The sequence below is a fragment of the Triturus cristatus genome, chromosome 12 (assembly GCF_964204655.1).
Source record: "Triturus cristatus chromosome 12, aTriCri1.1, whole genome shotgun sequence".
In the NCBI taxonomy this organism is placed as follows: domain Eukaryota; kingdom Metazoa; phylum Chordata; class Amphibia; order Caudata; family Salamandridae; genus Triturus; species Triturus cristatus.
In genome coordinates this window covers 603931369-603958990 of record NC_140595.1, presented here as the reverse complement: position 1 = coordinate 603958990, position 27622 = coordinate 603931369, and the positions used below count along the sequence as shown (strand labels likewise).

Sequence of the window (27622 nt, the reverse complement as noted above, 5' to 3'; positions counted from 1 at the left end):
CTATCTCTTTGCTACCTACCTTTGCAAAGATATTGGAAAAACATGTTCACAGAGTCCTCACTGATTTCATTACCACCCATGATCTTCTACCTCTTCATCAGTTAGGATTCCGCACAGGATTCTCTACGGAAACGACTCTGTTGGGCGTAACTGAGAATATCCGTCTACTGTTGGACCGCGGAGAAATGGTTGCCTTGCTGTTACTGGATCTCAGTGCAGCATTTGATACTGTGTCACATGCTGTACTTGAGCAAACCCTCCACGCCACCGGTATCAGGGGCGCCGCCTGCAACTGGATTAAATCACTGCTAGAACAACGCACCTTCCAGGTTTTCTCCCAATCAGCATGCTCTGACACTATGACCCTTAAACATGGAGTGCCGCAGGGCTCTATATTGAGCCCACTGCTTTTCAATGTTTACATGAGTCCATTGGCCAAAATGATGAGTCTGGCCTACTCATGTTCTCGTATGCTGATGATTCCCAGCTTATTTTCTCTCTATCATCTTCGGATCCAAATAACATCTCGTCATTAAAAATCGGCCTCACTAACATCGCAGACTGGATGAGAAAAAATGTTCTCAAACTTAATGGCGAGAAAACAGAGTTACTTGTTTTGGGCAAAAACAAAGAACTCTGGGGACCCCAGCACTGGCCTGATGTGATGGGCACACCCCCGGTCCCAGTTAAATCAGCACGCAATCTCGGAGTCATCATTGATGAATCATTAAGTCTTAATCAGCAAGCTACTAAGACATCATCCACTTGCTTTGCGATTCTAAAGTGGCTGAAGAAAATCTGTTGGATGTTACCCAAAAACACCCAAAAATCGGTCATCAATGCTTTGATAACCTCCAGGCTCGATTACGCCAACGTGCTTTATCTAGGGGCCAACAAGGCCATAACCCGACGACTACAGACAGTGCAAAATGCCGCCGCAAGATTGCTGTGGAAAATTCCCATCTCCACACCTACCACCGAGTATATCCGCGAATTGCACTGGCTGAAAATCGAGAATCGGGTAAAATTTAAATCCTTATGTCTTATGCATAGGATCTCAATCAACAAGGCACCCAAATATCTTCAAAACCTTATTCAGCCCTACCGTCCATCCCGCACCCTTCGTTCAGCTACAGCCAACCAATTTGTGATCCCTAAAATCAGGCTGGCGAGAATGGGCGGCAAATCTTTTTCATACCTGGGACCCTCCCTCTGGAATACTCTTCCATTGATTCTTAGGCAGGAAACGAATCACCTGAAATTCAGGAAAGCCTTAAAAACCTGGCTGTTTAACATCTAAAAATCCTGATTTTCTCAATGCATGGAATCATCAGCGCCGGGAAACCCTTTGTTGGGTAGCTGTAGCGCTTTAGAAATGAAATAAATAAATAAAAATATGTTTAATAGACAGAATAGCTGTACTTTTCTGATAACTTGCATTGGTGTAAAATGCATTTGGAAAAAAACGAAACTATTAACGAGTCTAACAGAATAAATCAGGCATGTTCTGCTAACTTCAGGAGTGTTGGAACATGGACATCCAGTGAAATATGGAGGTCATCTCCCTCGACATGTTCTCAATTAAGCACTAAGTTTACAGCTTTAGGAATGTCAGTTACAAATCATTAACATCATGCATATTAGTTTAACTGAAGCCAACAGACCCTTCAACGTTAAATGCATTAAAGAGCTTGGTGCGCGGCTCCCCTGGCTAGGTTTGACGGCTCCCCAGGGAGCCACGGCTCACAGTTTGGGAACCACTGATCTAACTAACTAATGCCTAGTCCTAACCCTACTATGACCTTGTTCTATTACTTGGTTTCCCTTCTTGCATGGTTTATTTTGCTTTATAAAAATCAATAAAAGAAACTTATTTCAGAAAAACAGTGCTAAAAATTGATAACATACTCAACAATTATCTTTTCAAAAGGATTTTCTAGATTTCACCAAGTGATGTATACTGCTATTAGTTAACACCACATGTATATCATTAACATAAAATATTGCTTTATTTATAGGAGTCCAATCGTCTAAAACAAAATAGCACATGATAAATTGATTTTGCCCCCTCACAGCTTAAAGGGCACACCCTCTTGCTTTGAAGCAGCCGCATTGGACTGCCAATAGTTTTTTAATTGAAGAAGTTTTATTAAACTTGTAAAAGGTTAACATGAGGAGAACATTCTTTTAGCAAATGGGGGGGGGGGGGGGGAGAGAAACAAAACGGCTCCCCTTGTTTCTAATAGCAGGAGCTTCCCTTTCAGAACAATAAGAAAATGCGTCTGTCCTCAAGGATAGTATGGTCATACATTTCTGCTTTAATTAAGGACAACTTTTAATGATACAAACAGCAGGCAAAATACTTTATAAAAGCCAAGATCACTATTCATTTAACAATTTGTTACGTTAATACTTGCCCAAATCCTTATTTAGACGCCACTTTGTTACCTGCAAAGAGGAACTGTAACTCTAGAGCAAACACCCATCTTTCTGTATCTTGATGTACTTAGTCTCTGGCAAGCTTATTGGCAAAGGATCCTAAGGGTCCGAGGTGGAGTGCTATTAAAATCCTGACTACTCATATAAGTTATTTACTTCTTTTATTCTGTAGATTGAAGATACAACTTCACAGATACTTGCCCTTGTGAAACTGTACCAGAAAAAGTTGGGACGTCTTTTGAACACAGTGATGAGTCTCCAGTAGATGCATAATGAAAACATTGACACAGCACAACAAACAAATGGTAGAGCAGTCCCGCAATACCATTAACAGCAGACCATATGAGTAGGTAAAGAAGAGCTCCTAAAACACACTAGAACTTTATAAAAACTCCTAGTCAAAAATAATCCTGACAGACTTCATGATACTCAAATTGAATAAAAACACACCACAATCACAAACCTACTCTGCCTCCTGTACAATACACACGTCAAACCCTTCATTCATGCAGAATGATGACTCCAGCGAAACCTGTGGCTGTCGCCCATAACCATCAGGTGAAACTTATGACTATCATCTGCAACACCACGGGGTACTATACTTTCCCAATATTTTCACTGGACGAGATACTTCCCCTAGCAACCGCTCGTGACATGGTACTTCTTTTCTCCCACATCGCACCCAGAGAGGACTCCCCCACACAACTTCTCACAACAGGGTACTACTCTTCCCCAACTTAGCATACAGTGAGGTTTTCCTGTATGCAAACTCTTTTGACCGGGTACTACTCTTCCACAACTTAAAATTCGTATCAGTGTTACTCAGGATGGCAAACTGAGAGGAGCTCGCATAGGAAGCTCCAGGCCAGGAATCAAGAATCACTCGCAAATCCCCAGTTTGGCCCATCCATCGGCCACCCTCTTGCTAGTGTATGAAACTAACCAAGAAAATTCAACCAAAGACGGAAGAGCGGAACACATTTAGACTGTTTACATACCAGACTGTATCAGAGCTGCCCGCCGACATCCGGAAAAAAGACCAGCCGCTGATCTGACCAGCTGGTGAAGAGACTGCACCTGACTGCTCCGAATCAACGGTCCCGATAACATCCTGAACACCGCTGTCCACAAAAACCATGTTCCCATTAGTGGCGAAGCCTGAGCTTACCAAGTGAACCCAGTGAGCGACCCATTTTGCTCCCGACTTGCACACGTTGGCGGCGATGGCAATTGGAGCGTTTGACTGGCAGATGGTTATACAGCATAGCTACCCCCATGGGTACATGGGGCACCCAAGGTCATATCACTCTTGAGCCGTGAGAGCGGCGGTCCCAGATGCCGCCAGGTGTGCCCGAGGCCACCTTGACTGCCCATGTTAGCGGCATCAGCTCCTATGTTGTACGAATGACTGTTCCGTGAGGGGTGAGCTTCCCAATGCAACCCTCTCCTTCAGGACATTTGATGGGCTACACTTTTAAACTTTCTACTACAGAGGTGTGAGAGATACTACCTCAGTGTAAGCAGGAGACTCCCTGTGCCGCCTGCCGCGAAGGCTGAGGCGGCCATTACCGCCCTGTTCAACCGATGCTGCGTGTACAGTGAGTCCCACACACATGTTTGGTCTTTAGACTGTCTGAGAACTGAAACTGTGGGTGGAATGCAGTTCCAATGACTACTTATTTTTCCTGGGTCACTCAGCCGGAGTTTCTGGACCCAGCCGACTGTTGTATGCCACGCAGGCCAGAGACGGCCGATGCTGACCAGAGCACTCGAGGCTGTCTTGCGCGGTGAGGCCCATTCCTGATTAGCAACGCCGGCTGTCAGGCCTAGGAGCTGAGGCTCCCAGTGTTGCCCAATTATTGAGGCGCCCGATTCCCTCCTGGTGAAAGCTATGGCGTGCGATGGAGTGGAGTCTGAGGAAAAAGGTTTGCGATGCAAGAGACTCTCTAGCAGCCTCTAACAGTGGAGAGCCGGCCCCCGTATTGACTCATTAGGCCCAGGGTCATTTTAAAACCAGGAGAAAGACACTCCACCAACAGCCCCTTCACACTCCCCTCCCTTCATGTAGAAACTGGGAGATAGACACCTCCCATAATTCGACAGTAAAAGAGGACTACCCTGCTGGCTCACACAATAAATGTGCAGTATAAATATGACTAACAAGGGGCAGCCATCTTAGTGTGAGAGGTCTCTCCTTACAACAATAAGATTGCAGCAAGCAACCTAGGTCTGCAAGGCTCTACATGAGACAACTGTTTGTTCTCCCCACAATGGTTTTAAGTCCTGCCAGACATAATCTACTATTGGACAATCACCCATGAATTTGCCCTTAAGCCGCTTACCTAGGCCGTCTGGAACTCTGACCTTAACACGGTCATTTGTTTATAATTTACAGTGCGATCCGCCTCCTCTCAAACAGGGACTCTATTGCAAGAGACAGTCAAGATGACTTACCCATACCCTAAACACCACAACACCGCACTCAAGAGATTTAGCCACAACTCGTGGACCCAAAAAATCTCTCAAATAGTGCAAGAAAAAAATTCAAACACAACCTACTCAAGCAACTTCGGAAAACATCAATAGTTGATACATACCACACAATGAGCAATGGCAACACTAAAACTGACCTATTTTCTACTCTAAACGCCCTGCAAAATGGAGGAACGTCTTCCTTCTCCACCTTCACATTACGAAAGCAATCAAAATTCCCTATTGGGCCAAACTCACCACTACCCTTTCCAAAAACTTTAGAGGAGTGTTCTGCATATCTGTTTTCAGAACGGTGACCATACTAACCCAAGCAGCAGACAATCACCTCACCATTATCGACAGGCACTTCTTGCCTTTTTAACACAACCAGATCCGATTCCCTACCCACCCCGGTAATTTTGCCCAGAACCTATTCGCTTACTGTACTCCACTGCCACACTGTGCACCATTGCCGCCCCTCCTGACACACGCCTGAGTCAAGTTAGCTCCAGTCATATCCCCACGGCACCCACCACAAATAATGACTGCATCAAAACACAGTCCCATGTCGCACACAGTGGGTACAAGAGCATCAGCCCCAATTCAAGAGCATTCAGCACTGAGCTCCCCTCAAACACAACCCAGGCTCCCATTGCAGAACCCACCGAGCCCCCCAAAAAAGCCTCCATATTTCCTACCTCAATGTCCTCTCCTCCATCAAAGATCATTCACCCACTTTCAACTCTGGACCCGCCGCCTGCCAACACACTTAAGGAATAGGCAACCCCATCAACATTCTTACCCTGTTACTGAGCCGAATAGAACAAAAACTTTATTTTCTAGTTAAAGACTTCTCCATCATGAAAAATGACCTTGCGATCCAGGCCAAGTTAACATTCCATTCCACTCCGACAATGGAGAACTTGACTCTCCAAAAAGACCTCCAACAGTCAGCTTTCTCACCGGCCAGACCTTCAAAACCAATGAGCTGTCTGTCCTACAGACCCTACTGAGCGCTCAACCCCAATCCTCAATAGAAGCGAAACTACTCAGAAAATCATGCAACACAAAAACCCCAGACCACCCACTCAATACACCACCATCCAAACACTGCGGGCTACTATGAATAGCCCTAGCTTCCTAACCTGTATTCTCCTAAACTGCAGAGAAACACGCCACAGAAATTTCTGAAACAATACTTGGGGAAGAAATTGACATTGCATTACTTGCGAAAACCTGGCTTAAGCACTCCACCCCGATACTAGACTTGTTCACTCAGGTGGCTACCACATCATCGGAAGGGATAGACCAGGAAAAATAGGGGGCAGGCTTGCGATCATACACCAAGAAGAAATCCAGCTTAACCCCTTCGAGACCTCGAATTACTCGACCTTCAAATATCTCAGAGTAGAAATCAAAACTAAAGACACCACTCCCACCAAACTCCACACCATCTATCACCCACCTGGAGATCGCACACTCTTCACCAAGGAACTAACTGACCTAATAACTTAGTTCTACCTTTATAACTTCAATGACGTGTTCCTGGGTGACTTCAATATGTACTGGAATGACAGAAGATGCCACAATCTGAAACCTAAATAACCTACTGGAAATCAACGACCTCAAGCAACTCTGTAATGAACAGACCCACAATAAAGGCTCAATTGTAGACTCGATAATTACTAGAAATGAGCTTGTCTCCATTCGTTCCATCTTGCCCATCGACTGGTCAGACCACCATTAAATACTGTTAAGTCTCAAAACACACCCCATATCGTTCCCAGCCCCATCCAACAAACCCACACACTGGCCTAGGAGCATCAAGCATATCCCACTATCGAAGCTAGAATCCAGGATCAGCGTCCAATTCTGTTTGCAACTCTTCCTTCACACTGTTGATGACTTCACTGCCCATTATAGCTCAGCGATGACAGATGTTCTTGATCAAGTTGCACCACTCAAACTTAAACAGATCGAGAAAAATCCAATCCAGATCCTGGTTCAACTTAGATCTTGACAAAAGACAACTTAAAATGAAAGGTTATGGAGAAAGAACCCCTCACTGGCTCATTTCTCGCTCCTAAGATCTAAACGGTTCTCCTATGAGAAACTCGTCTTCAGGGAAAAAAGCCACTTTCTTTCATAATTAACTCGACCATGTGAAGAACCGACCAAGGGAGCTTTTCAACACAACAAAACTACAAACTATACTTTCCTCCCAACAGGAAACAATAACCACAAAACACACGCTTTGAAGAACTAGCTAACTTCCTCACTGACAAAGTTGTAAAAATCAAACGATCCCTGACAATAGTCTGACATCCCAACCCGTCGACTCCTCTGACACACAGGTTAGCACGGAAACTCTTCCCCCCATGACTTAACTAAAGACGGGAGGGCCCCAAAAAAGCGAAATATAGCAAATAACGATCTCCTTCAACTGAAAACCAATGCTTATTGGACAGACTTCAAACCTGTGACAGAAGGAGAAAATGTCAAAATAATTGGTAACTTGAAGCCTTTCTCTCATCAGGATGCGTATACCTGACTCTCTCCAAATCGACCAAGTCACCACCATTCTTAAAAAACATCACCAACTTTCCTTTCCTAACTAAAACGTTGGAGAAGTGTGTCCTACTTCAACTCAACCAACACATACAAGAATTCAACCTCCACAACACTTTCCAATCTGGATTCAGAAAAGGCTGTAGCATCAAAACTGCTATGCCCAATATATCAGACCGCATCCACAGATCTTTAGATAAAGGTGACTCCTGCCACCTAATCCTACTCGACCTATCGGCTGCATTTGATACAGTTCATCAACCAGCTTTACTTGAGACACTCAAGAACTCTACTGGTATCAATGGCACAGTCCTGAGATGGTTCACGGCATATCTCCAACAGTGCTCCCAACAAATGAAAATCAACAGCTGTCTCTCGAAGCCTGCTCCAGTACCACAAGGTGTACCGCAAGACTCCATCTTCTCGCCAGCCCTATTCAATCTTTTCATGGAACCCCTCACAGTTATCCAGAACCAGGCTGGCATCAAATATCACCTATATGCCGTCTACACACAACTCTACCACAGAGTAAAATCACCCAGCAACATCTTAATGCCACACTAATTAAGATTCAAACTTGGCTAAACACCAACCACCTTAGCTGAACCCCAACAAGACTGAACTACTACTCCTCTCCCCCAAAAAAGCAAACCCCCTACATATCCAAGAATGGCTCAAAAAATGTGGACGCACTTAACTACCCTCCCACACTGTCCAACTCCATTAAGTCCTTGGGTATCACACTAGACATAAACTTCTCAATATAAGCACATCAAAAAGACAGCCAAAGGAGCGCTCTGCACACTAAATCATCTCAAGAAAACTAAATAGTTTATTCCCTCCTGACGATCATAAGATTGTAGTACAGGCCCTAGTCCTCACGAAACTTGACTATGGTAATGCCATCCTCGCAGAAACCCCTAATAGCCACCTTGTGCCCCTAAGAACAGTTCTCAGTGCGGCTGCCAGGCTTGTCACCGGAATCAAACGGCTAGACCACATCTCACCCACCCTTAAAAGTCTCCCTTGGCTTCCCACTGAAAGAAGATGCATCTACAAGACCGCTTGTATCGCCCACAAAGCCCTACATAAAAAAAAAAGGAAACTAGAAACCAAACTATCAAGAGCAGGAAAAGGCCGGGCTCTGAGAAGCTCCAACTCTGTTCTCTAATCTGCTCATACCTTTCAAACTCCAAAAGAAATAATCACAGGCATGCTTCTTCTCTGGAAATGCTCGCAGGTTTTGGAATTTACCACCTAAGGACCTGTGCCGCAAACCCTTCTTTTCTTGTTTCAAACAGGACCTCAAATCTCTACTCAATTACTTCAACTAGACCACAAGCTAATTTACGTCTTCCAAAGATCAACGCTCTTTGAAAATCTCCATCGGAGAGGTCCCTTGTCTAATTGACTACACAGTTGCAAATCTGTCTCCATCCCCATTACCTAATTGTTTGTTATATATTATGGTATCCATGTGGACTACCATTCTACTCTACTGAAGTATATATTTCAATCTATCTGTTTTTAACCCACTTGACGTTCGTCATGTACTTCTTGTAAACTTATTATCAAAACATGTAAAGCGCTATGATACCCTTGGGTCAAGCCAGCGCCATATAAAACTCAAATAAATACACAATGAGGTACTCCTGTATGCAAATTCCTTTGACCGGGTTCTACTCTTCCCTAACTTCGCATACCACAAGGTACTGTCCAAAAACAACAGGTATGTTGACTATCATCCCAGCTAAGTAATACGTATTACAATAGTGCTGCATTAGCTGACTTTATTGCTAGCTCCAGCCTTATTTCTGGCATTGATATGGAGTCACATTAACCAAAAACGTATTTCTGCAAATTAATAAAGTTGTTTTAAACTGTTACTAGATGCTAAACTCTAAACAATTCTTAATTTTATACCAGTGGACTGTCGCAAAACCGTAGTCCAGAAAGCAATCACTTTGCATCTGGACTATGGCATTTCACTGCATATTAGTTTTCCAGAGTATTTTCTGGGCAAACTGCACTCATCCAGAATGCGGGTGACAGACTTATGGTAGGGTTTAATCATGCCGCATCTGAAAGTTTCACTGTTTACTGGTCGCTATAAGAATTTTATTTCAGTGCCTCTATCTGTTACATGGTGGTACAAAAGGGGGTGGTGATGGACGGAGCATCAGAACCAATCAAACACTCACACCCAGTCAACAGATCTGGGTTTGATCCATCACCGTTCTTTAGCCCACTCTGCCACCCCAGTTCAGACATGGCCATATGCAAATCAGTCTGAACCTGTGCCTCATGGGAACAGTCCAGCCCGAACTGCCAAGCCATGCCTTCCCTGGACCGGAAACAAGCTTCCTAGGACCGGTTTCTGGCATTTCAGCCGTCTTCAACCAGGCTTGCTTGAATCCAGTGGCAAAGTGAGCAAGGGACTCGCGTCTTGGCATACCCTGCCAACTTATGGCGAACAAAGTGGTACAAAAGGGGGTGGTGATGGACGGAGCATCAGAACCAATCAAACACTCACACCCAGTCAACAGATCTGGGTTTGATCCATCACCATTCTTTAGCCCACTCTGCCACCCCAGTTCAGACATGGCCATATGCAAATCAGTCTGAACCTGTGCCTCGTGGGAACAGTCCAGCCCGAACTGCCAAGCCATGCCTTCCCTGGACCGGAAACAAGCTTCCTAGGACCGGTTTCTGGCATTTCAGCCGTCTTCAGCCAGGCTTGCTTGAATCCAGTGGCAAAGTGAGCAAGGGACTCACGTCTGAGCATACCCTGCCAGGAGCTTCTTGAGTTTACTCTTCCTACTAATGTTGACTGCTCGGATGCAGATGATGTGGTGGAAGAGGCTTAATATTAGAAGATAAAGGTGATGAAGGTAAAGAGGAGGGCAAATGAGCCTTGAATCAGGGTTTGAGGGGTGTGGAATTTAGTAAAATATCTACTTGTCCATGGGACAGGTTGCTTCATAAAGCTACTTGTCCTGTAACAAAATCCACTTGTCCCCTTTGTGCCATGTAATGCAGCGACGAATTATGGCAGCAATCTCCTATATATGAGCTCTGAAATAACCGCTCTTATTATTCCAGGGCTCCTTTCATAGTAGGGTTTGAATACTAGTAATTCCCTTAAGTTGCCATGTTTCTGCAGATCTACATACTGAGGCTGAAGGTAATGGTAGGCAATAGTTCCAGGGTTGGAATGCCCTGTGCAAACCTACTAACTTGCATATATTAAGGGTTTTCACCAACTCTTCTTTTCCCATACTGAGAAAGGTTGGAAATTTACTCCTGACAGTGGCAGACATAAAACTGCTACCAGGGTTGGGAAAAAGTGGTTGGAGGGAAAGAGAACTTGCAAACACTCAGATATTCACATGAGCAAATCTACAGCTGGATATTTGCTCGTGCTGAAATGCAGTTCACAAATCTTATCAAAGAGTACTATTTCTTGGCCTACTTGTGTAAAGTCTTGTGAATTCACAAAAGTCGTATAGCTGCACTTAATGCAAGGACATGGGTGTACTTTTGAGACTTTATTTAATAATTGGACCCCCAATTAGGTCTGGTGTTAACCATGACCTTTTGTGTTTATTACAATTCTGTCTCTCTATCGACTAACTTCACTGTGAGTGACAGAATTCTTTTCTTTCACAAGGAGCATATCAACACAGTCGTTTTGTTCAGTGCCAGGAACTACTGTGGCAATGTGTACTTTTGAGACCAATTTCTTTTGCTTTTGTCAATGTTTGTTATAATGGTGAGGGCCTGGCAGCTCCCACACCAAATAGGTTTTACAAAAACCATGCCAAAACAAGTCACACACTGACAAAACCAAAAGGCTGACCAACAATTTCAGTCCTACTGGCTTTACCAATGCTTGTTTATTTTTAATGTTTCCCATAATATTATTAAAACTGGTTACACTGATTGTCCATTATAAATATTTTGGGGACATATTAGCATACTTTAACACATTTTACTAAATGATGCTGCAAAGAAATGGTACCTAAAATTTTACAGTAGTTTAGCGAAAGGTTTTTGCATTTTTTGTGAACATTTTATTTTGAAAGCAAAGAATCATCAATTTTGCATTCAAGCTTCTGCAAATATTTGCATATAATCAGACAGCATTCTGGTAGCAGTATACATACCCTCATATTGCTAAACATTGAAAACGTGTGCACACGTTTTTATACTGGAATCACTGTTAGTAGTGCAGTCTGAGCTTACAACATTTACTTAGAGCTCTCACCCAAATAATAAAGCCTTTGCATTAATGAACCATAAATACAAGTTTGAACAGCATTAACTCATGGACACAAATATTACCTTAACTACAGGTAATGCCTTTCCCTGATATATAATGTGGTACTGTAAACTGGCAGCCAAAGGGTTGTGCTGCAGGGGGTTGGGCCTACTTGTCCCAAGGACAAAATACACATGAAAACGTGTTACCCTTGACCCCAAACCATATATCTTGGGCGTCGGGCTATATGAATTCCGCATCCCTGCTTTGTTTCCCAATCTGTGCAGAATAAACGTTCTAGTTACTACCCCCAGTGTATATGTTATATTTTATTGTTTGAATAAATTGTTAGTTAAACGGTCTCTAATCTATTATAATAATGCACCCTTCAGCTAGAGTAGTATTTTCCTATAGTTGTAGGGTAAATTCATTCATGTTTCGCTAGCATCTTTGATATTGTGGTACAACTTGTAGAAAGTCCAGATTTGTAGCAGTGAAACCTTGATCTTGATTGCTAGGTAATGGTTGCAAACGATGACGCACTCCTAAACAAAGATCTTTTGGTTAATGGACATGAATTCTTTATTTGGTACAAAGAGAGAGAGAGCTTTACTGCCCCTCTTCTTGTTTAGGTTTGCTTAGAGTCAATAGAGGAGACGGAATCACTGTATTTCCTTCATGTCCATTTCATGGTGTTCTCTACTATTAGCTCCATAAATTCTAGTTCACCGGCTGCCAGTGGATAAGCCTATCTAGCTGTGTGGTCTATGCTCACCTGGTTTACCCATACTGCTACACAATCTCTCTTCTTTTTGTTTACATTGAAGTGTCCTCGCCATTTTGGCTACTTTGAACAGAGATTAATTGGCGATTTAAAGAATTTTATGAAGGAGGCAAGTGTTTCTCCCAACACTACTTTGTATAGTTTTTTAGCCACAGACCAGGAAGGATGTGACGGCTTTTATTTGTGGTTGGATCTACAAGGAAATTGGACACTGAAATGCTTGGCCATTGAAACATCAGAAAAGTGCATACAGAATTTTGGTATATGTATTCGTACAAGTGTATTTTGTATCTAAATCTAGTGTTGAATTTTATTGTGCAACATTTTCTCTCTCCTAACGATGTCTGTCTCTTTCACCTTAGGCTAATAGAACTGCACTCACCTGATGGTGGGAACACCCTGGTCCTTCGCTCTGCGGATGGTGCCACGGCACACTCTTGGTTTATGGCCATCCACACCAATATCATGGCTCTCCTCCCACAGGTGTTAGCAGAACTCAGTGCCATGCTCAGTGCTGGCACTCCTGCAGGCAGTACCAGAGAAGTCAAACACATTGGGTGGCTGGCAGAACAGGTATGCAGATGGGCTGGTAGATCCATGTTTGTACTCTGTAATGTGTTATGAAACTAAGAGAGAGCAAGCATTATTTGTGTATTAAACTTTCCTGATTATTTTGGGAGGCTTTGAATACTTTTGTTTTGGGTTCTGTCACTCTGGCATAAGGCAGTGCCTTCTGTCTATTTACTTCAGTAACATTCATTGCAACTTCATACAAGAAATGCTAAAGGCCCTTCTGATTTGGCAGGATGATGCATAGGTTCTCTTTCAGGGCATCCAGTGTAGTCGAATGCTGCAGTGATGTTGCCATCTTGCAAGGATTTGGAGCACCAAGGTGCCTTAATGATTTGAGCGAGTTCCTTTATTGTAATGTTTAGCAAAGCCAAAATCACCATCTCGTTAGTGATTTTATTTAGCTAACCTGTCTTTTTTGTACTCCCTTACTGCATCTGCTATTCATTTTAAAAACGACCGGTTGTTTTAAGGCCAGGAATGAGTAGCTCTTTCATATTTTTTTTCCAAACATTCATTGCTCTTTGATAATGTCTTTATCAGCAAGAAAAAATTGTCCAACACGTGTCTCGTGACTGATGTGTTACAAATATTGTTTCTTCAGGGCCAACTAAATAATTATCGTAAAACTACAAAATGTCACAATAATACACGATCCACAGTAAGAAGATACCGAAAGATAACAAGAATAAGAAATAAGACCGATAAACGTTACATTCTAGTCAAAATGGGTAAACTTAACGTTTTTTAATTCAATCAACCTAAAAAAGAGTCTGAGAACATAATAGTGACCAGAGACCAACACCAAAAGTGAAAACTATTGTGTGACTTTCCAATCTAATTAGTGTTCATAACACAGAAGCATCTGTGACCGATTCTCTATGCACACTGATCTCGTGCTCAGTAAGTGCTAAAAAGTGCAATAAGTAAATTATATATACCTAATGCAATGATGCCCCTCCATTATTCTTTTTCAATGATTAATGAACTTCAAGTATGGTGAAAAAAATTCTGAATGGAATACAAGTAAAATTCATTACATTGAGTTGTTTTCCATTTAGAAGATTTCGCATGCCCATAAGCCAGCAGACATTGATTCCCTATGCATCTATATTTAAGAAATATTTTAAGGAAAAGTTGCAATTTCACAGGACCCCAAGCATGCCCAAAATGAAATAATTCACCCACCCAACAGGCCCCTATTTAGTTCACCATGGTTTAATACTATTTATTAATACATCTTGTATTGTCTTAGCTTTTCATGGAACACTCCGATAATCTCATGTTAGTAAAGATTTAATTATTTATTGATTCATCTATCCGTCTTTTCGAGTTTGACCAAAAATATACTACACAGAGGAACCTTTATTTTATATTGCTCACTCACATTCAATAATTTAAAAATAAGCGAGGGACTTCATTTTATAGCCAGTGCTGCAGGAACAATCCCTAGAACCAGCAAGAATCCCTTGCTTTTGAGGTTGTGCCTGCACACCACTGTCTACCAAGCCTGTCCCACTTAAAAGCACCATATTGACATATCCCAAGGTGCGTATAGCTCATGGACATTCATCGTAAAGAAAAAGAAATGTATAAATAGAAATAAACCTTAAGGAAACTCACTGGCCTGTTAACCGAGTTTCACATGATGTATCCAAATGGGCCGCAGATTTCTCAAATATTTTATTTCACTTCCAAATGAAAACCCTCATGCACTTTTACTTCCGTGTGCATCACTTTCATTGTAATGAGAGGACTAGAGTGCTGAACTTTATGGTTGCGTGATCTCAGTGATTCGAGGACTAGAGCTCCAACCTGCTTGCCTTTTTTTTATATTGTGTTTATTGGCATTTTAAAACAATGCTACAAAAAAGCCAGTTGCTAATAGGTACATAGTTATCTCGACATTTGCCTACCTAATCAATTACAAATGTCATTTCATGCATGCTCGATCCTCTACTGAGTACATGAAAGAAAGTAAATGTATCCTATTGTAAAACAACAGGTGCCAAGATCCAAAGGACAGTTTAAGAAAGAGTCCACTACAGCACCCTCTAGGTTGTGAACAAGTAATTAGACAGAGCAGCAGATAACTGCTTAGTTCTTCCCAAGAAACAGCCGTCCCCCAGACCCTGACCTCCCCTAGGCTGCCTGTGTTGGTTCATAAAGACCCAGATTCCATTGTCGTATCTCCAGCAGCCTCCTGATGTTCTCTGGCCCACACAACAAAAGGTTCCCAAATGTCCCTGGGCCTGGATGCTGAAGGCATCAATTCCCAAAAGGTGGTCAGTTGTGAGTGTCCAAATGTGACGTCTCTGATCCAATCATTTTTAGAGGGAACCCTTTTTCGTCCCCAGTGCATGGCTACCTGGCGCTTAGCAAATAGAAGTAAAAGTGTGTGCAGTTTACGAACTTTGATGGGCGTATCCTTTACATAACCCAACAACCCCTGTATGGGGTTGAGATCCCCGTGCGTACCAATTATCTGGTGAAACGCAGTAAAGATGTTGGACCAGTATAATCCCAGCCGTGGGCAGCTTTATGCTATATGTAAAAAAGTAGCTGGAGCAAAACCGCATCTCCAGCAGCTTTCGTCCTCTTTCAGGCCCATGCGATGCAAACTGGAGGATGTCCTATAAAATCTATGCAAGAACTTAAAGTGAATAAGACGAAGTTCATAGTTAGGGGACAATGCCGTGAGTTGGCAGCAGCAATAAGCCCACTGGTCTTCCCTGAGTGGAGGTTAAAGTTCTTCATTCCATGCCTGGAGCGTTCGTGGCTGTGTCAAAGGGGGCGACGTTTGCATTGATTATATATCTGGGTAATGAGTCTGCGAGGTGAATCTGATTTGAGCACGTTTTCCAACGCATTGAGGATTGGTGGGGAGTTCGGGAAAGTGGCATGTAGAGACCAACACGTAGCTCAGAGCTTGTAGTATAAGAAGAGTTCAGAAAAAGACAGTCTGACCCTCCAACGAGGCCGGGGGTTGAAAAGGGGTCGGATGTACCCAGTGGTGTAGCGCCTGGGTGCTTCATGCATACAATTGCATATCTGGGGCTCCCAATCCACCCTGACGTAGAGGGAGTGTCAATAGGTCCCACGAGACTCACGCCTGCCTTCCCGCCCAGACCAATGAGATCAGAAGGGATCTGAGAGATTTAAAAAAGGCCTGTGTAAAGGGAATAGGAATGTTGACAAATAAAGGAATTTCGGCAGAACCACCATCTTGACCAATGCTATTTTCCCAGCTAGGGAAAGCGGAAGCTTAGCCCATGCAGTGACTTTCCCTTCCAACCTTGTTATGGCGCGCCTGTAGTTCATTTCCCATATGTCTTGCATATTTCTACTGAGCCATATTCCCAGATATTTGACAGGCTCGTCCGCCGAGTGAAGAGGAAACTCTGGAAATAATTCCACCGCACAGAGAGAAACTGTGTAGTGGCGTCCGTTAACGAACCTGCTTACCTTTGGCTGTTATCACCACGTCAAGCTAATTACGAAAGCTTGCAAGTTTATAAGCAGAATCGGCACTATCGGCAATATCAGATGTGTCAAAGATCAGCTCTTAATAAGCATCTATAATTAAACACCAGCAAAAAAAGAAAAGAGTGTTCGAGACATATGAGCTGTAGATCTTATACTTGTGCATAGATCGCCATCTGGTGTTGGGCTCGGATATTTGCACTTTGTTTTTGCCTTGGAAGAAGTCTTTTGTAGTCACGAGGTAGGTGACTCCTCCTTTGGACGATAGTGCGTGTGGGCATCGACTTCATCTCCAGATTGTTTTCCCATGGAGGGTTATGATGGAGTTAGTAAGAAATAGAATAGAAAAGGATGTCCATGTGTAATGTATCTAAGTAAGATAGTACTGGAACAGATAGAGGTATCCGGGGAGGCGGGTGGGCATATATACGAATCTACAGCTCTACATGCCAAGAACAGATGCATACTGGTAAGTAGTATTTTCCGTTCGAGGCATATGAGCTGTAGATTGTATACTTGTGCATAGACTACACAGCAGTTACCTCCTTAGCGGTGGCTACCTTTATCTGTTGCAGTGGTTTGAAAAAGTGTTTTAATACAGCCTGGCCCACACTAGCTTGTTGTTTTGCTTGCACGTCTACACAATAGTGTTTGGTGAATGTTTGTGGTGTAGACCAAGTTGCTGCTTTGCAGATGTCATCTAGGGGAATATTCCCTAAGAATGCCATGGATGCGCCTTTTTTACGTGTGGAGTGAGCTCTAGGGGGAATGGTTAAGGTGCGTTTGGCGTAAGATTAGCATATTGGATGCATTTAACAATCCACCTTGCAATCCCTGATTTAGAGATTGAATTGCCTTTATGAGGTGGGAAGAAAGCCACAAAAAGTTGCTTAGTCTTTCTAAAGGATTTTGTTCTTTCTATGTAGTAAAGTATTGCTCTATTTACGTCCAGCGTGTGAAGAGCCCGCTCTGCTACGGAGTCTGGTAGAGGGAAAAACACTGGGAGTTCTACAGATTGGTTAAGGTTGAAAGCAGATACGACTTTATGTAGAAATTTTGTGTTGGTCCTTAGAACCACTTTGTTATGATGGATTTGGAGAAATGGTTCTTGTATGGTTAATGCCTGGAGTTCACTGACTCTTCTGAGACAGGTGATGGCAACCAGGAAAGCTACTTGACAAGTGAGAAATTGTAATTCACATTTATGCATAGGTTCAAATGGGGGGCCCATGAGCCTGGTAAGTACCAGATTTAGGTTCCATGCTGGAGAGGGTGGAACTCTAGGTGGAATTATTCTTTTAAGTCCTTCCATAGATGCTTTGATAGGTGGTACCCTAAACAAAGACAAATGTCTGTTTTGGAGGTAGGCTGCTATTGCTGCAAGATGTAGTCTAATGGATGTATACGCTAGGTTGCATTGTTGTAGATGCAAAAGGTAACAGATGATGTTTTGAATGGAAGCATCTAGTGGGTTGATCTTGTTATTTGTACAGTAAATTACAAATCTTTTCCACTTTGCGGCATAGCAAGTTGTAGTGGTAGGAGGTCTAACCTCTTTAATGATGTTCATGTAGTCTGGCGGGAGATTAAGGTAGCCAAACTCCAAGATTTCAGGTGCCAGATCGCAAGGTTGAGTTGATTGCGATCTGGATGCCTTATCTCTCCATGGTTCTGAGTGAGAAGCTTGGGTGAGAGGCGTAGCTTTTGATGAGGGACTGCTGATAGTTCCGAGAGGGTTGTGAACCATGGTTGGCGGGCTCATGTTGGAGCAATCAGGATCATTGTGAGGGAATGCTGTCTGAGCTTCTGAACCACTTGCGGAATGAGTGGGAGAGGCGGAAAAGCGTAGGCAAATTTTCCTGACCAGTTCATCCATAGTGCATTGCCCTTGGAAAATAGGTGTGGATACCTGGATGCGAAGTTTGGGCATTTTGCGTTTTGGTGTGTGGCGAACAGGTCTATTTCTGGGTGGCCCCACATTTGAAAGAATGGAAGCAGAACTTGAGACTGAAGTTTCCATTCGTGAATCTGCTGTTTTTGGCGACTGAGTAGATCTGCAATTTGATTGTGTACTCCTGGGAGGTGTTCAGCAAGGAGATGTATGTTTTGAGGAATGGCCCATCTCCATATGCTTTGAGCTAGGTATGAAAGCTGGAGAGAGTGGGTTCCCCCCTGTTTTTGTATATAATACATTGCTGTCATGTTGTCTGTATAGACTAGGACAGCTTTGCTTACGAGGTGGAGTTGAAAAGGTTTTAACGCTAGGAAGATTGCCAACAATTCCAGGTAATTTATGTGGAATCGTTTTTGTTGAGGGGTCTATATGCCCCGAATAGTATGGGCTTGAAAATGAGCTCCCCAGCCGGTGAGCGGTGAGTCTATCTGTGGAATCAGGTCAAAGAACGTCCGCCCTTTGGAAAGGTTTTGTGTATTCCACCACTGCAGAGAGCGATGGGTGCGGTTGTCTACCAACACCAGATCTGTTAGCGGACCTTGAGCCTGGTTCCACTGACGTGCCAAACACTCCTGTAAGGGACGCATTTGGAGTCTTGCATGAGGAACAATGAGAATGCAAGAGGCCATCATCCAGATTAATTGCATGAACACTTGCGCTGGTAGTGAGTGTTGGGGTTGAGATTTTGCTTTCAGAGCTTGTATGATGCTTATTCTGACTGGGTTGGGGTATGCTAGAGCTTTTAAAGTGTCTATTGTAGCCCCTAGTTACTGTTGTATGTTGGATGGATGGAGATGGGATTTGGTAAGGTTTACCATGAATCCTAAGGTATGAAGTAGTTTGATTGTTCTGTGTGTGTGTAGCACAGAGCTGCTGTGTGACTTGGCTTTTATGAGCCAGTCGTCCAGATAAGGGAAGACATGAATGTGCTGTCTTCTTAAGTGGGCTGCAACTACTGCAAGGCATTTGGTGAAGACTCTGGGTGCTGTAGTCACCCCAAATGGTAGGACTTTGAATTGGTAGTGTTGACCATGTACCACAAACCTGAGATATTTCCTGTGAGCAGGGTGAAGGGAAATGTGGAAGTAGGCGTCCTTTAAAACTAGAGTGGATAGGAAGTCGCCTTGTTGGAGTAGTGGGAGTACCTGTTGGAGAGTGACCATATGAAAATGGTCTGACTGAATGTATAGATTTAGTGGCCTGAGTTCCAGTATTGATCTGAGAAACCCGTCCTTTTTCGGTATGAGAAAGTATAGTGAATACACCCCTGTCCCTTGCTAAGGCAAAGGGACTGGTTCCATTGCATGTTTTTGTAACAGGGAGAGAACCTCTAGTTGGAGAAAAGTGAGATGTTCTGAGGACATTGGGCGTTCTCTGGGAGGAATGACTACAAAAGACTTTTTCCAAGACAAAAACAAAGTGCAAACATCTGCGCCCATCACCAAATGGCGATCTATGCACAAGTATAGAAATCTACAGCTCTGCATGCCAAGAACAGATACATACTGGTAAGTAGCATTTTCCTTCTTGATCCCATCCTGGTCAACCATTAACTGATATTAGAGGGAAAGAGCAGAGGGACTCGTCCTCCTCTCAATATTAAAGAACCAAAGTGAGCCCGTCCATCAATAATAGACTGGATCTCCACATCTAGTTAGAAAACAGAATGTTTTCTTTAGATAACCCTCACCCACCAGTGTTTTCCCTTTGGTGGCCTGCTTCATCAACAGCTTGCACAGGTCTGTTTGACAGTCTGGGTCTTACCCTAAACAAGGAGAAATCAAACCTACACCCGTCCAAAAGCACTACCTTTCTGGGGACCATATTGGACACGTCTCTGAACAAAGCCTTCCCATCACTAGAGAGACAAACCAAACTAATGTCTATGGCTCAACTCTTCCTAAGAAAAAAGTAACTTTCAGTTCACTTTTACAAGTCCCACCTGGGTTCAATATCATCCTGCATTCCACTGATTCCTTTCTGCCGCCTGCGGATGCGCCCCCTTCAGGAACAACTGGACCTAAAATGGCACCAGGCGAGCGGTTCTTTCGAGGGTATCATAAAAGTAACTCTGCTTATGCTCCAAGCCACCTCTTGGTGGACCCAGCAGAAAAACATTTTAAAAGGTCTCTCTTTTCTGGCATCCCCTACTCCGCGAGTAATAACCACAGATGCATCTCTGGAGGGATGGGGGGCGTTCCTGCAAGACCTTCAAAACTGTGGTCAATGGCAGCAACATCGTCTTCTCCACATCAATTTGCTGGACCTACAAGCATTCCTTCCAAGGATAAGAAACTCATCGGTTCTCATCAGGACGGTCAATACAACAGCAATGCATTGGGTCAAAAAGCAAGGGTCACAAGGTCCCCTCTGTTGTCACTGGACGCTCAGTGTATCTGGGAGTGGGCTAAGAGCAGAACATCTTCTAGGGAATTTCAACGCAACGGGAGATACTCTCAGCAGGCTCAAGTCTGCATTACCCGAATGGGAACTGCACCAGGAAATACTGGACAACATTTTTCCGCTCTAGGGAAAAGTCCTCCATAGACTTATTCGTCACGCCGGTAAACAGGAAATTCCGGTACTTCGCAAGTTGGCATCACCTTCTGGGATCCTGGGGAATGGGTTTTCAATGGCATGGTCAGGCACCTTTGCCTACGCTTTTCCTCCCATTCCCCTCCTGCCAAGGCTTCTCATGGAGATGAAGGCAGAGTCCTGCAGGATGATCCTCATAGCTCCATCTTGGCCACGCTATTATTGGTACACAGAACTTTGTCATGGAAAGTGGCACTACTTCTGGCATTGACCTCTGCTAGAAGGGTTGGTGGGATGCAGCCTCTCACTATCCAGGAGCCTTTTCTTTAGTTCAAGAATGACAGAGAGTAGTTACGTACAAACCCAAAATTCATCCCTAAAGTTCCATCGGACTTTCATTTAAATGAACCACTGTTTCGAAAGACTTTGTTCCCGCAGCCTACAACACCAGCGGAGAGAGCCCTTAATTTTCTAGATATTCAGCGCTATTTAAAATTCTGTCTTCACAGAAGTAAACCCTTCCGAAAGTCACCCCAACTGTTTGTGGCATACAGTGCTACTCTTAAGGGCTATCCTCTCACCAAACGAGGCATTGCATATTGGATTTCTAGTACCATCCAATACTGTCATCAGGCAGCTGGAAAGCCCATCCAGGGAAGAGTCGTGCACATTCTATTAGAGCGGTCTCTGCCTTGACAGCCCTGTGTGCTGGGGTACCTATCCAGGAGATCTGCTGGGATGGCAACTTGGAAGAGTATCCACATCTTTACCAAGCCCTACTGCTTGGATTATCCGGTTCGCAGTGACACTGCAGTGGGCCAAGCGGTCCTGAGGAACCTGTTTCAATGACTGTGAGCTTTCTTTCTCATCCCTCCTTCCTTTACTCTCTAGGAACCTCTCACATTCTTTTGCATTAGTTTTCTTACTCTATTCTTTTCTCATTCCCATTTTATCAGTGTTTTGATGCCCAACGTTAAATGCTTTGTTTAGGCATGAATTAAGAGTTTAAGACTGGAAAATTTATTTTTATTTTTATTCTTCATTGTGTATATTTTATTTAGAGACAATTGTAACAAAAATGTGCTCCTCCCTGCTAACTACTCTTATTTAAGCATGTAAATCTATGAAAGTTCCAATTTTGGAGTAAGAAAATAAGTTACTTACCTGTAACTTTAGTTCTCCAGTACTGGATTCTTTCATAGATTCACATGCGACCCACCCTCCTCCCCTGAGAAACTCACCTTTTGAGAACCTTATGGTTAGGTTTATGGTACTAGTGCTGCGAAAATCTGAAGGTCTGAGGTTCTCTCAGAAGGGTTCTAGAAGGTGGGGTAGTCTGATTGGTTAAGGTCTTCTTTTGGTCTCTTTTACAAAAAGATGGATCTGTTACAAAACTGAAATGGGCCTAGGGCTATTTTTCTAGCTTATGCTAATTTTGCATATCTGTTTTGATATACTGGGGACTCCCATCTCGATGACTGGGAATGATTCAAGCATGTGAATCTATGAAAGATTCCAATACGGGAGAACTAAAGTTACAGGTAAGTAACTTATTTTCTTCAAGGACTGTGTACTCTTTCTATGGCAACAAAATGGATATCATCGATGTTCATATTGTAGCCAGAGCTTGAAAGATGTAAGGACAGCAGGGTATTTCTACTTGGGATTTTTGAAAGCCCTCAAATAATCCTTCCACCTTTCTTTTACTGGCCTGCTAGTTGATCCTACTTATATCTTTAGGCAAGCACAGGTTCTAACATACACACACAATAGGTGCTGTTACAATTCAAAATCTGTTTAATGGAATAACTCATTGTTCCTTCACAGCCCCACAAAACAGTTTGTTTACTTTCATTGTGAGCAATGCAAATGCAGTTTCCACATTTGAAAAAATCGTATATGTCAGACTAAAAACGTTATTTTGGTAATGAAGGTTGAAAACAACTCCTAAGTACGAAAATTCTGTGTAGGTGCACACCTCGTATCTTATGATGCCTGGCCCACAAGCTATAGTAAAAGTCTTAGTTCAGTTGGTGGCAAGGCCAAGGGACCCCACAAAAGTGACAAACTACTAAAACAGAGTATTTAATCCATTGGACGTTATGGAGAGTAATGCGGCTTTGTCCACATAAAGTAGGACTGACCTTTTTATTGCCAATTAAGGGGTCATCTGAAACATTTTCAGACTGGTCTGTGCCTTAACTGTTGATATACAAAAGGAACAATATCGGGAACCGGGCACATCCCTGGTGCACCCCTTATCCCAGATTAAAACTATTGGAGCTCTCACCTGATGGACCATACAGTACTGAGGCTGATAAGTCATAATGTGATGCCTGCTAAAATTCCACTATACCTCCAACCACCCCTACGTTACTCGGAATCTCCCACAGTTTAGATCTCACCATGCAGTTTAAGCCGCAGGACAGGTTCATGAAAACCAGGCAGATGGAGCCACGCTTAGCAACAGTATATTTGGTAATCAGCAGATGCAAATTCAGGCATTGCCTCACCGTGCCAAACCCCTCACGGTACCCATGCTGCACCTCCGACAGCATGTCAGACACCCTGACCCAGGTTCAGAGGCGCTCTGAGACAACTCTCCCTGCAAGCTTCACTGCTGCATCCAGCAGGGATAGTGGCCGATAACAGCCTGGTGATTGAGGGTTGCCCTTTTTGTACATAAAAACTATGATGGCAGTGTGCCAATAATCTGGGAGTTCTAATCTAACAAGGGCATTAAAACAATGGCACAGCAAAGGTGTTCACAGTTCTGGAAGAGATTTAGACAGGTCCATGGGCACCCCATCCGGCCCTGGTGCCTTGTTTGCTAGGCTGTTAATGATAACCTCCAAAATGTCATCAATAGTATATTCCAAGTTTAGGGTGAAAACCAACTCCTCCTCATTTTGCTGGATGGGGATGTTGTAACCATATAATACTTTGAAATGGATAACGCAATCCTCTTGGCTGATGGTGGTAACAATGAAATCGTTTTTTATGCCAGCTGAATTTATATTATTGGCCACAGCCCAGAAAGTCCTGGTATATTTCAATCTACAAGCCATGACCATCCTTCACTAGGATTTATTTTGAATAACTTTATACCTATTCCGTTGGGCAGCCTTATACTCCGCTCTACATTGAATTTTGGGGATGTTTCTTGGCTTATCATTCAGTGACTTATGTAGGTTTGCCAAGGCCTTCTAGCAAGATTGATCAAAACATTTGACCTCCTAATTCCTGGATCTAATAGGTTTCATGAGCAAGCTGCTCACTAGGCCCAGCTGAGCAAAGTGGTTTGCCTCAAACTAGTGGTCATCAGAAGGGGTAAGACAATTAAACATTGTGTGAAGATGGTTCACCTATTGTTTTGACATCAGGACCTTTTTTCAACCATTCTCCATGCCAGGCGGAGACCGTGTGCCTTAACAGTTAGATTGTGAGTCCACACATTTAGCTTCTCTCTCCCTCCTAGGGATGCTAAATCCGACACATAAAGTGTTGTGGTTGCTGTATCGATTTTCTCCCTGGAAACCTTAGCCAACAAAGCTAGGATACAAAAATATAATCTAACTGAGCAATACTCTCCCTTTCAAAGATGGCTTTAGTTAAATAAAACGGATCTAAGAATTCGCTACGAGTGAAGTCGAACGATTTAATAAGTTGAAAAAGAGCATGAACCCTCTGATCCCCATGTGGGCTTTCACAGCCTGTGCTAATACTATCAAAGTATGTTTGCTTTACTCCTGAGTAAGTCCAAGTTTAGCGTTGAAGTCCCCACTTGAAATAATTTGATACCCTTTGTGCAAAAAAGCTAATTTAAGTTCAAGACCTAGGATAAAATCAAATAACATAATAAAATTAATGTTAAAATCGGACTCAGTGTACCAATTGTAGAAATTGATAAAAACAATGTTCAAGCCATTGGGCCAGGTAGATAAAAAGCTTGGGCCAAGTCGTTGTTAATGCAGACAGGGCTAATTTTACAAAACAGGCCATTCGTCCTGCCTGTGCCCTACCAGACAAAGATGGAATCTTTGGAACCATATCAGAAATGTAACCATCCAGACCAATTACTTCGGTGGCCCAAGTCTCTTGGTGAAATTTTTTATATTTGCATATACAATTGCCCCAATTCTCTCTAACCACTTTGGGAACAAGGCCAGCGATATTCCAAAAGAGTATATTAACCTCTTGGGCAGTGTCAGTTGAACTGGCTAGGTTCCTCGCACCTATTGCTAATGTGCACATTTCGGACTTGGCAGTGGTAGGGCATCCGCTGTTAGCTATATCAAGGGATGAGTTAGACCGGACAGCAGAGTGACCGCAGAGTGACCTGCTCCACGGCTAGCTTTCTGGACAAGGGTTACCTCAGTCGCCTGGCAAACACCAGATTAATCATTATCGGACAGTAAAGCAGTTCTGAATAGGGATGTAATAAGGTAGAGACTGGGCTGGTTTAGAACTACAAAGGCCCTCCCTGGGTTGAAAATGATTAGCCAGATCTCTGTAAAAATAGCCAAGGGACAATATCTTTATGTTGCTAAGCTTGTTTTTACCTTGGTAGGAGGCCCTAATAAGGTTGCCTGTCATTTTAGGACATCTAAAGATGGCAGTGACACAATCCCCAGTAAATTCTATGGGCATGGTCCCCACCCTGCCAACTCTTTTTACCATTAGGACTTCATTGAATAATTTTCCCTGGCACCTGATATTCCCATTAATCTAGTGAATAGTTTCATAGGTTAACTTCACAATAGTCTCATTTGCCTCAGGGTATAGGATTGGGACGTTAGTCATAACAGTAACATAAAGGCAAGCTACCGGCGAGAGGTCACACCTGGAAGTAAGACCTGTATCCAGTCCAGGCTTCTTTGTGGGTATTTGGAAGTTCTCCTGGGCCTTAATGATCCTTGCACCATAGTCCCTTGAAGGGTTAGATGTAATTAGATCAGCTGCAAGGAATCCATCTAACACACAAGCTATATCCTGGTCATCCTTAAGTCCAGCTCACTTAATTTCTCCTCACTACACCCCAGGCAATTGTGCAGCCCCTGTAACTTAGAAATCAAAAGAGCTGCGACATCCTTACTAAACTAGGCAAACCAATCCTAAATGGCCTCTTAATTTGGACAGAGGGTGTCAGACGATGGATTCCCTGGGTGTCTAGGCTTGCTTAGGTTAGCTGTGTGTTTGTGGTTAACCCCACGTTTCCTTTTGGTGCTAGGCAAACTAATTTATCAGCCTGCTCCTTAGGGAGATGTGCACATTTGACGGGAGTAGCAACACCCACCCACACACACCTGACCTGGCATTTGATGACTCAGGGTTCCACCACCCAAGTCAGCACTGTCTGCCTTCTGGCTCAATGGTGCAGTTTGCAAAATGTGCAGATCCCCACTATCGGTGGGCAAAAAAAACATTTGACAACTGCCTTTCAGCGATAAGAATTTCTTTAATGGCACCCACTGCCTTTTCAATATACCAATCTAGCGTGCTAATCTTTTTATTGGTGGCTGTCCCCTCCATGTTAGAACCTAGATTTCACGTAACCATCCTGAGGTACTTGTGGGTAAAACGCAAGGAATTTAGCACTGTACAACAGAGTGGGTTTTGCATATTTGTAGCATTCACGGGTCAATCCCAAATATAGTGCACAGTTGAAGTTAATTGTACCTTTTGAGGCAAAACCATGTGGGGTGGCCCAGCCCAGCCTCTTCCGCTCTGACAGACACAGACGGGCTCGCTCTTGGCCCAGTGTTCGACAAGGCACGTCCCATGCCGCGGGACGCCCAAGCGCTTATGAACACGTTCACCTGCCCCTCCTCCGATCCACGTTTCTGCGAAGACCGAAGTCCCACCCCAGCAAGTGCAGCAGAGTTCAATGCGGGCAAAAACGGAGTCCCACCTTGTGGGAAACTCAAGCGTTTATGAGCACGTTCGCCTACCCCTCCTCTGATCCATGTTGCTGCTGGGAGATGAAGACTCACCCCAGCGAGGGCAGCAGAGTCCAACATATGCCAATTAATGTGCCTGTTGGATATTTTTCTTGAGAGTATTTTGTTGTGTCATTAGGACAAGCTATCTTTTTTTAAGGGTTTGCCTGTTTAAAAGCAATTTCTGGTGTGACTGTAATGTATTCGCTCTAAACCTTGATACTCTCACAATTGTATTGAGTAACAAACCTGACTGAGATTTTAAAAGACTTAACTTTCTTCCCTTGTGAAAGAGCTGGTTTGTACAGTAAAACATCTCTTAGGGACTCACTTGGCTTTGTTCAGGATGTTTGCATGGTATCCTCTTGAGGAAGTGACTCTTGATATTTGATGCCTCATTTTTGGAATCATCTTCTGGACTAAAGATTTGTCTAGCCATCAAATACTGATTGTATGGAATATTTATTTTCTGATGGAGAGGATGTGCTAAATCTAATCCCAGAACACTTAAAAGTGGGGGTTTACTATACAATCTGCTTTTAATGCTTATGCCATCTACAAAAGCCTCACTACCAAGGAAACAAATCTTTTCTTGGCTGTATTCTACGGTTAGATCT

The 27622-nt window shown here is 43.3% G+C and overlaps 1 protein-coding gene across 1 annotated transcript in view; it reads left to right on the top strand.

Annotated features, from left to right (window-relative positions):
- SNTB2 (syntrophin beta 2) overlaps positions 1-27622 on the top strand; it is a 309644-nt gene that overhangs the window by 187107 nt on the left and 94915 nt on the right. The window contains exon 3 of the mRNA XM_085638715.1: positions 12887-13097. Coding sequence (XP_085494841.1) covers positions 12887-13097 — 211 coding nt within the window. The remainder of the gene's footprint in view (positions 1-12886; positions 13098-27622) is intronic.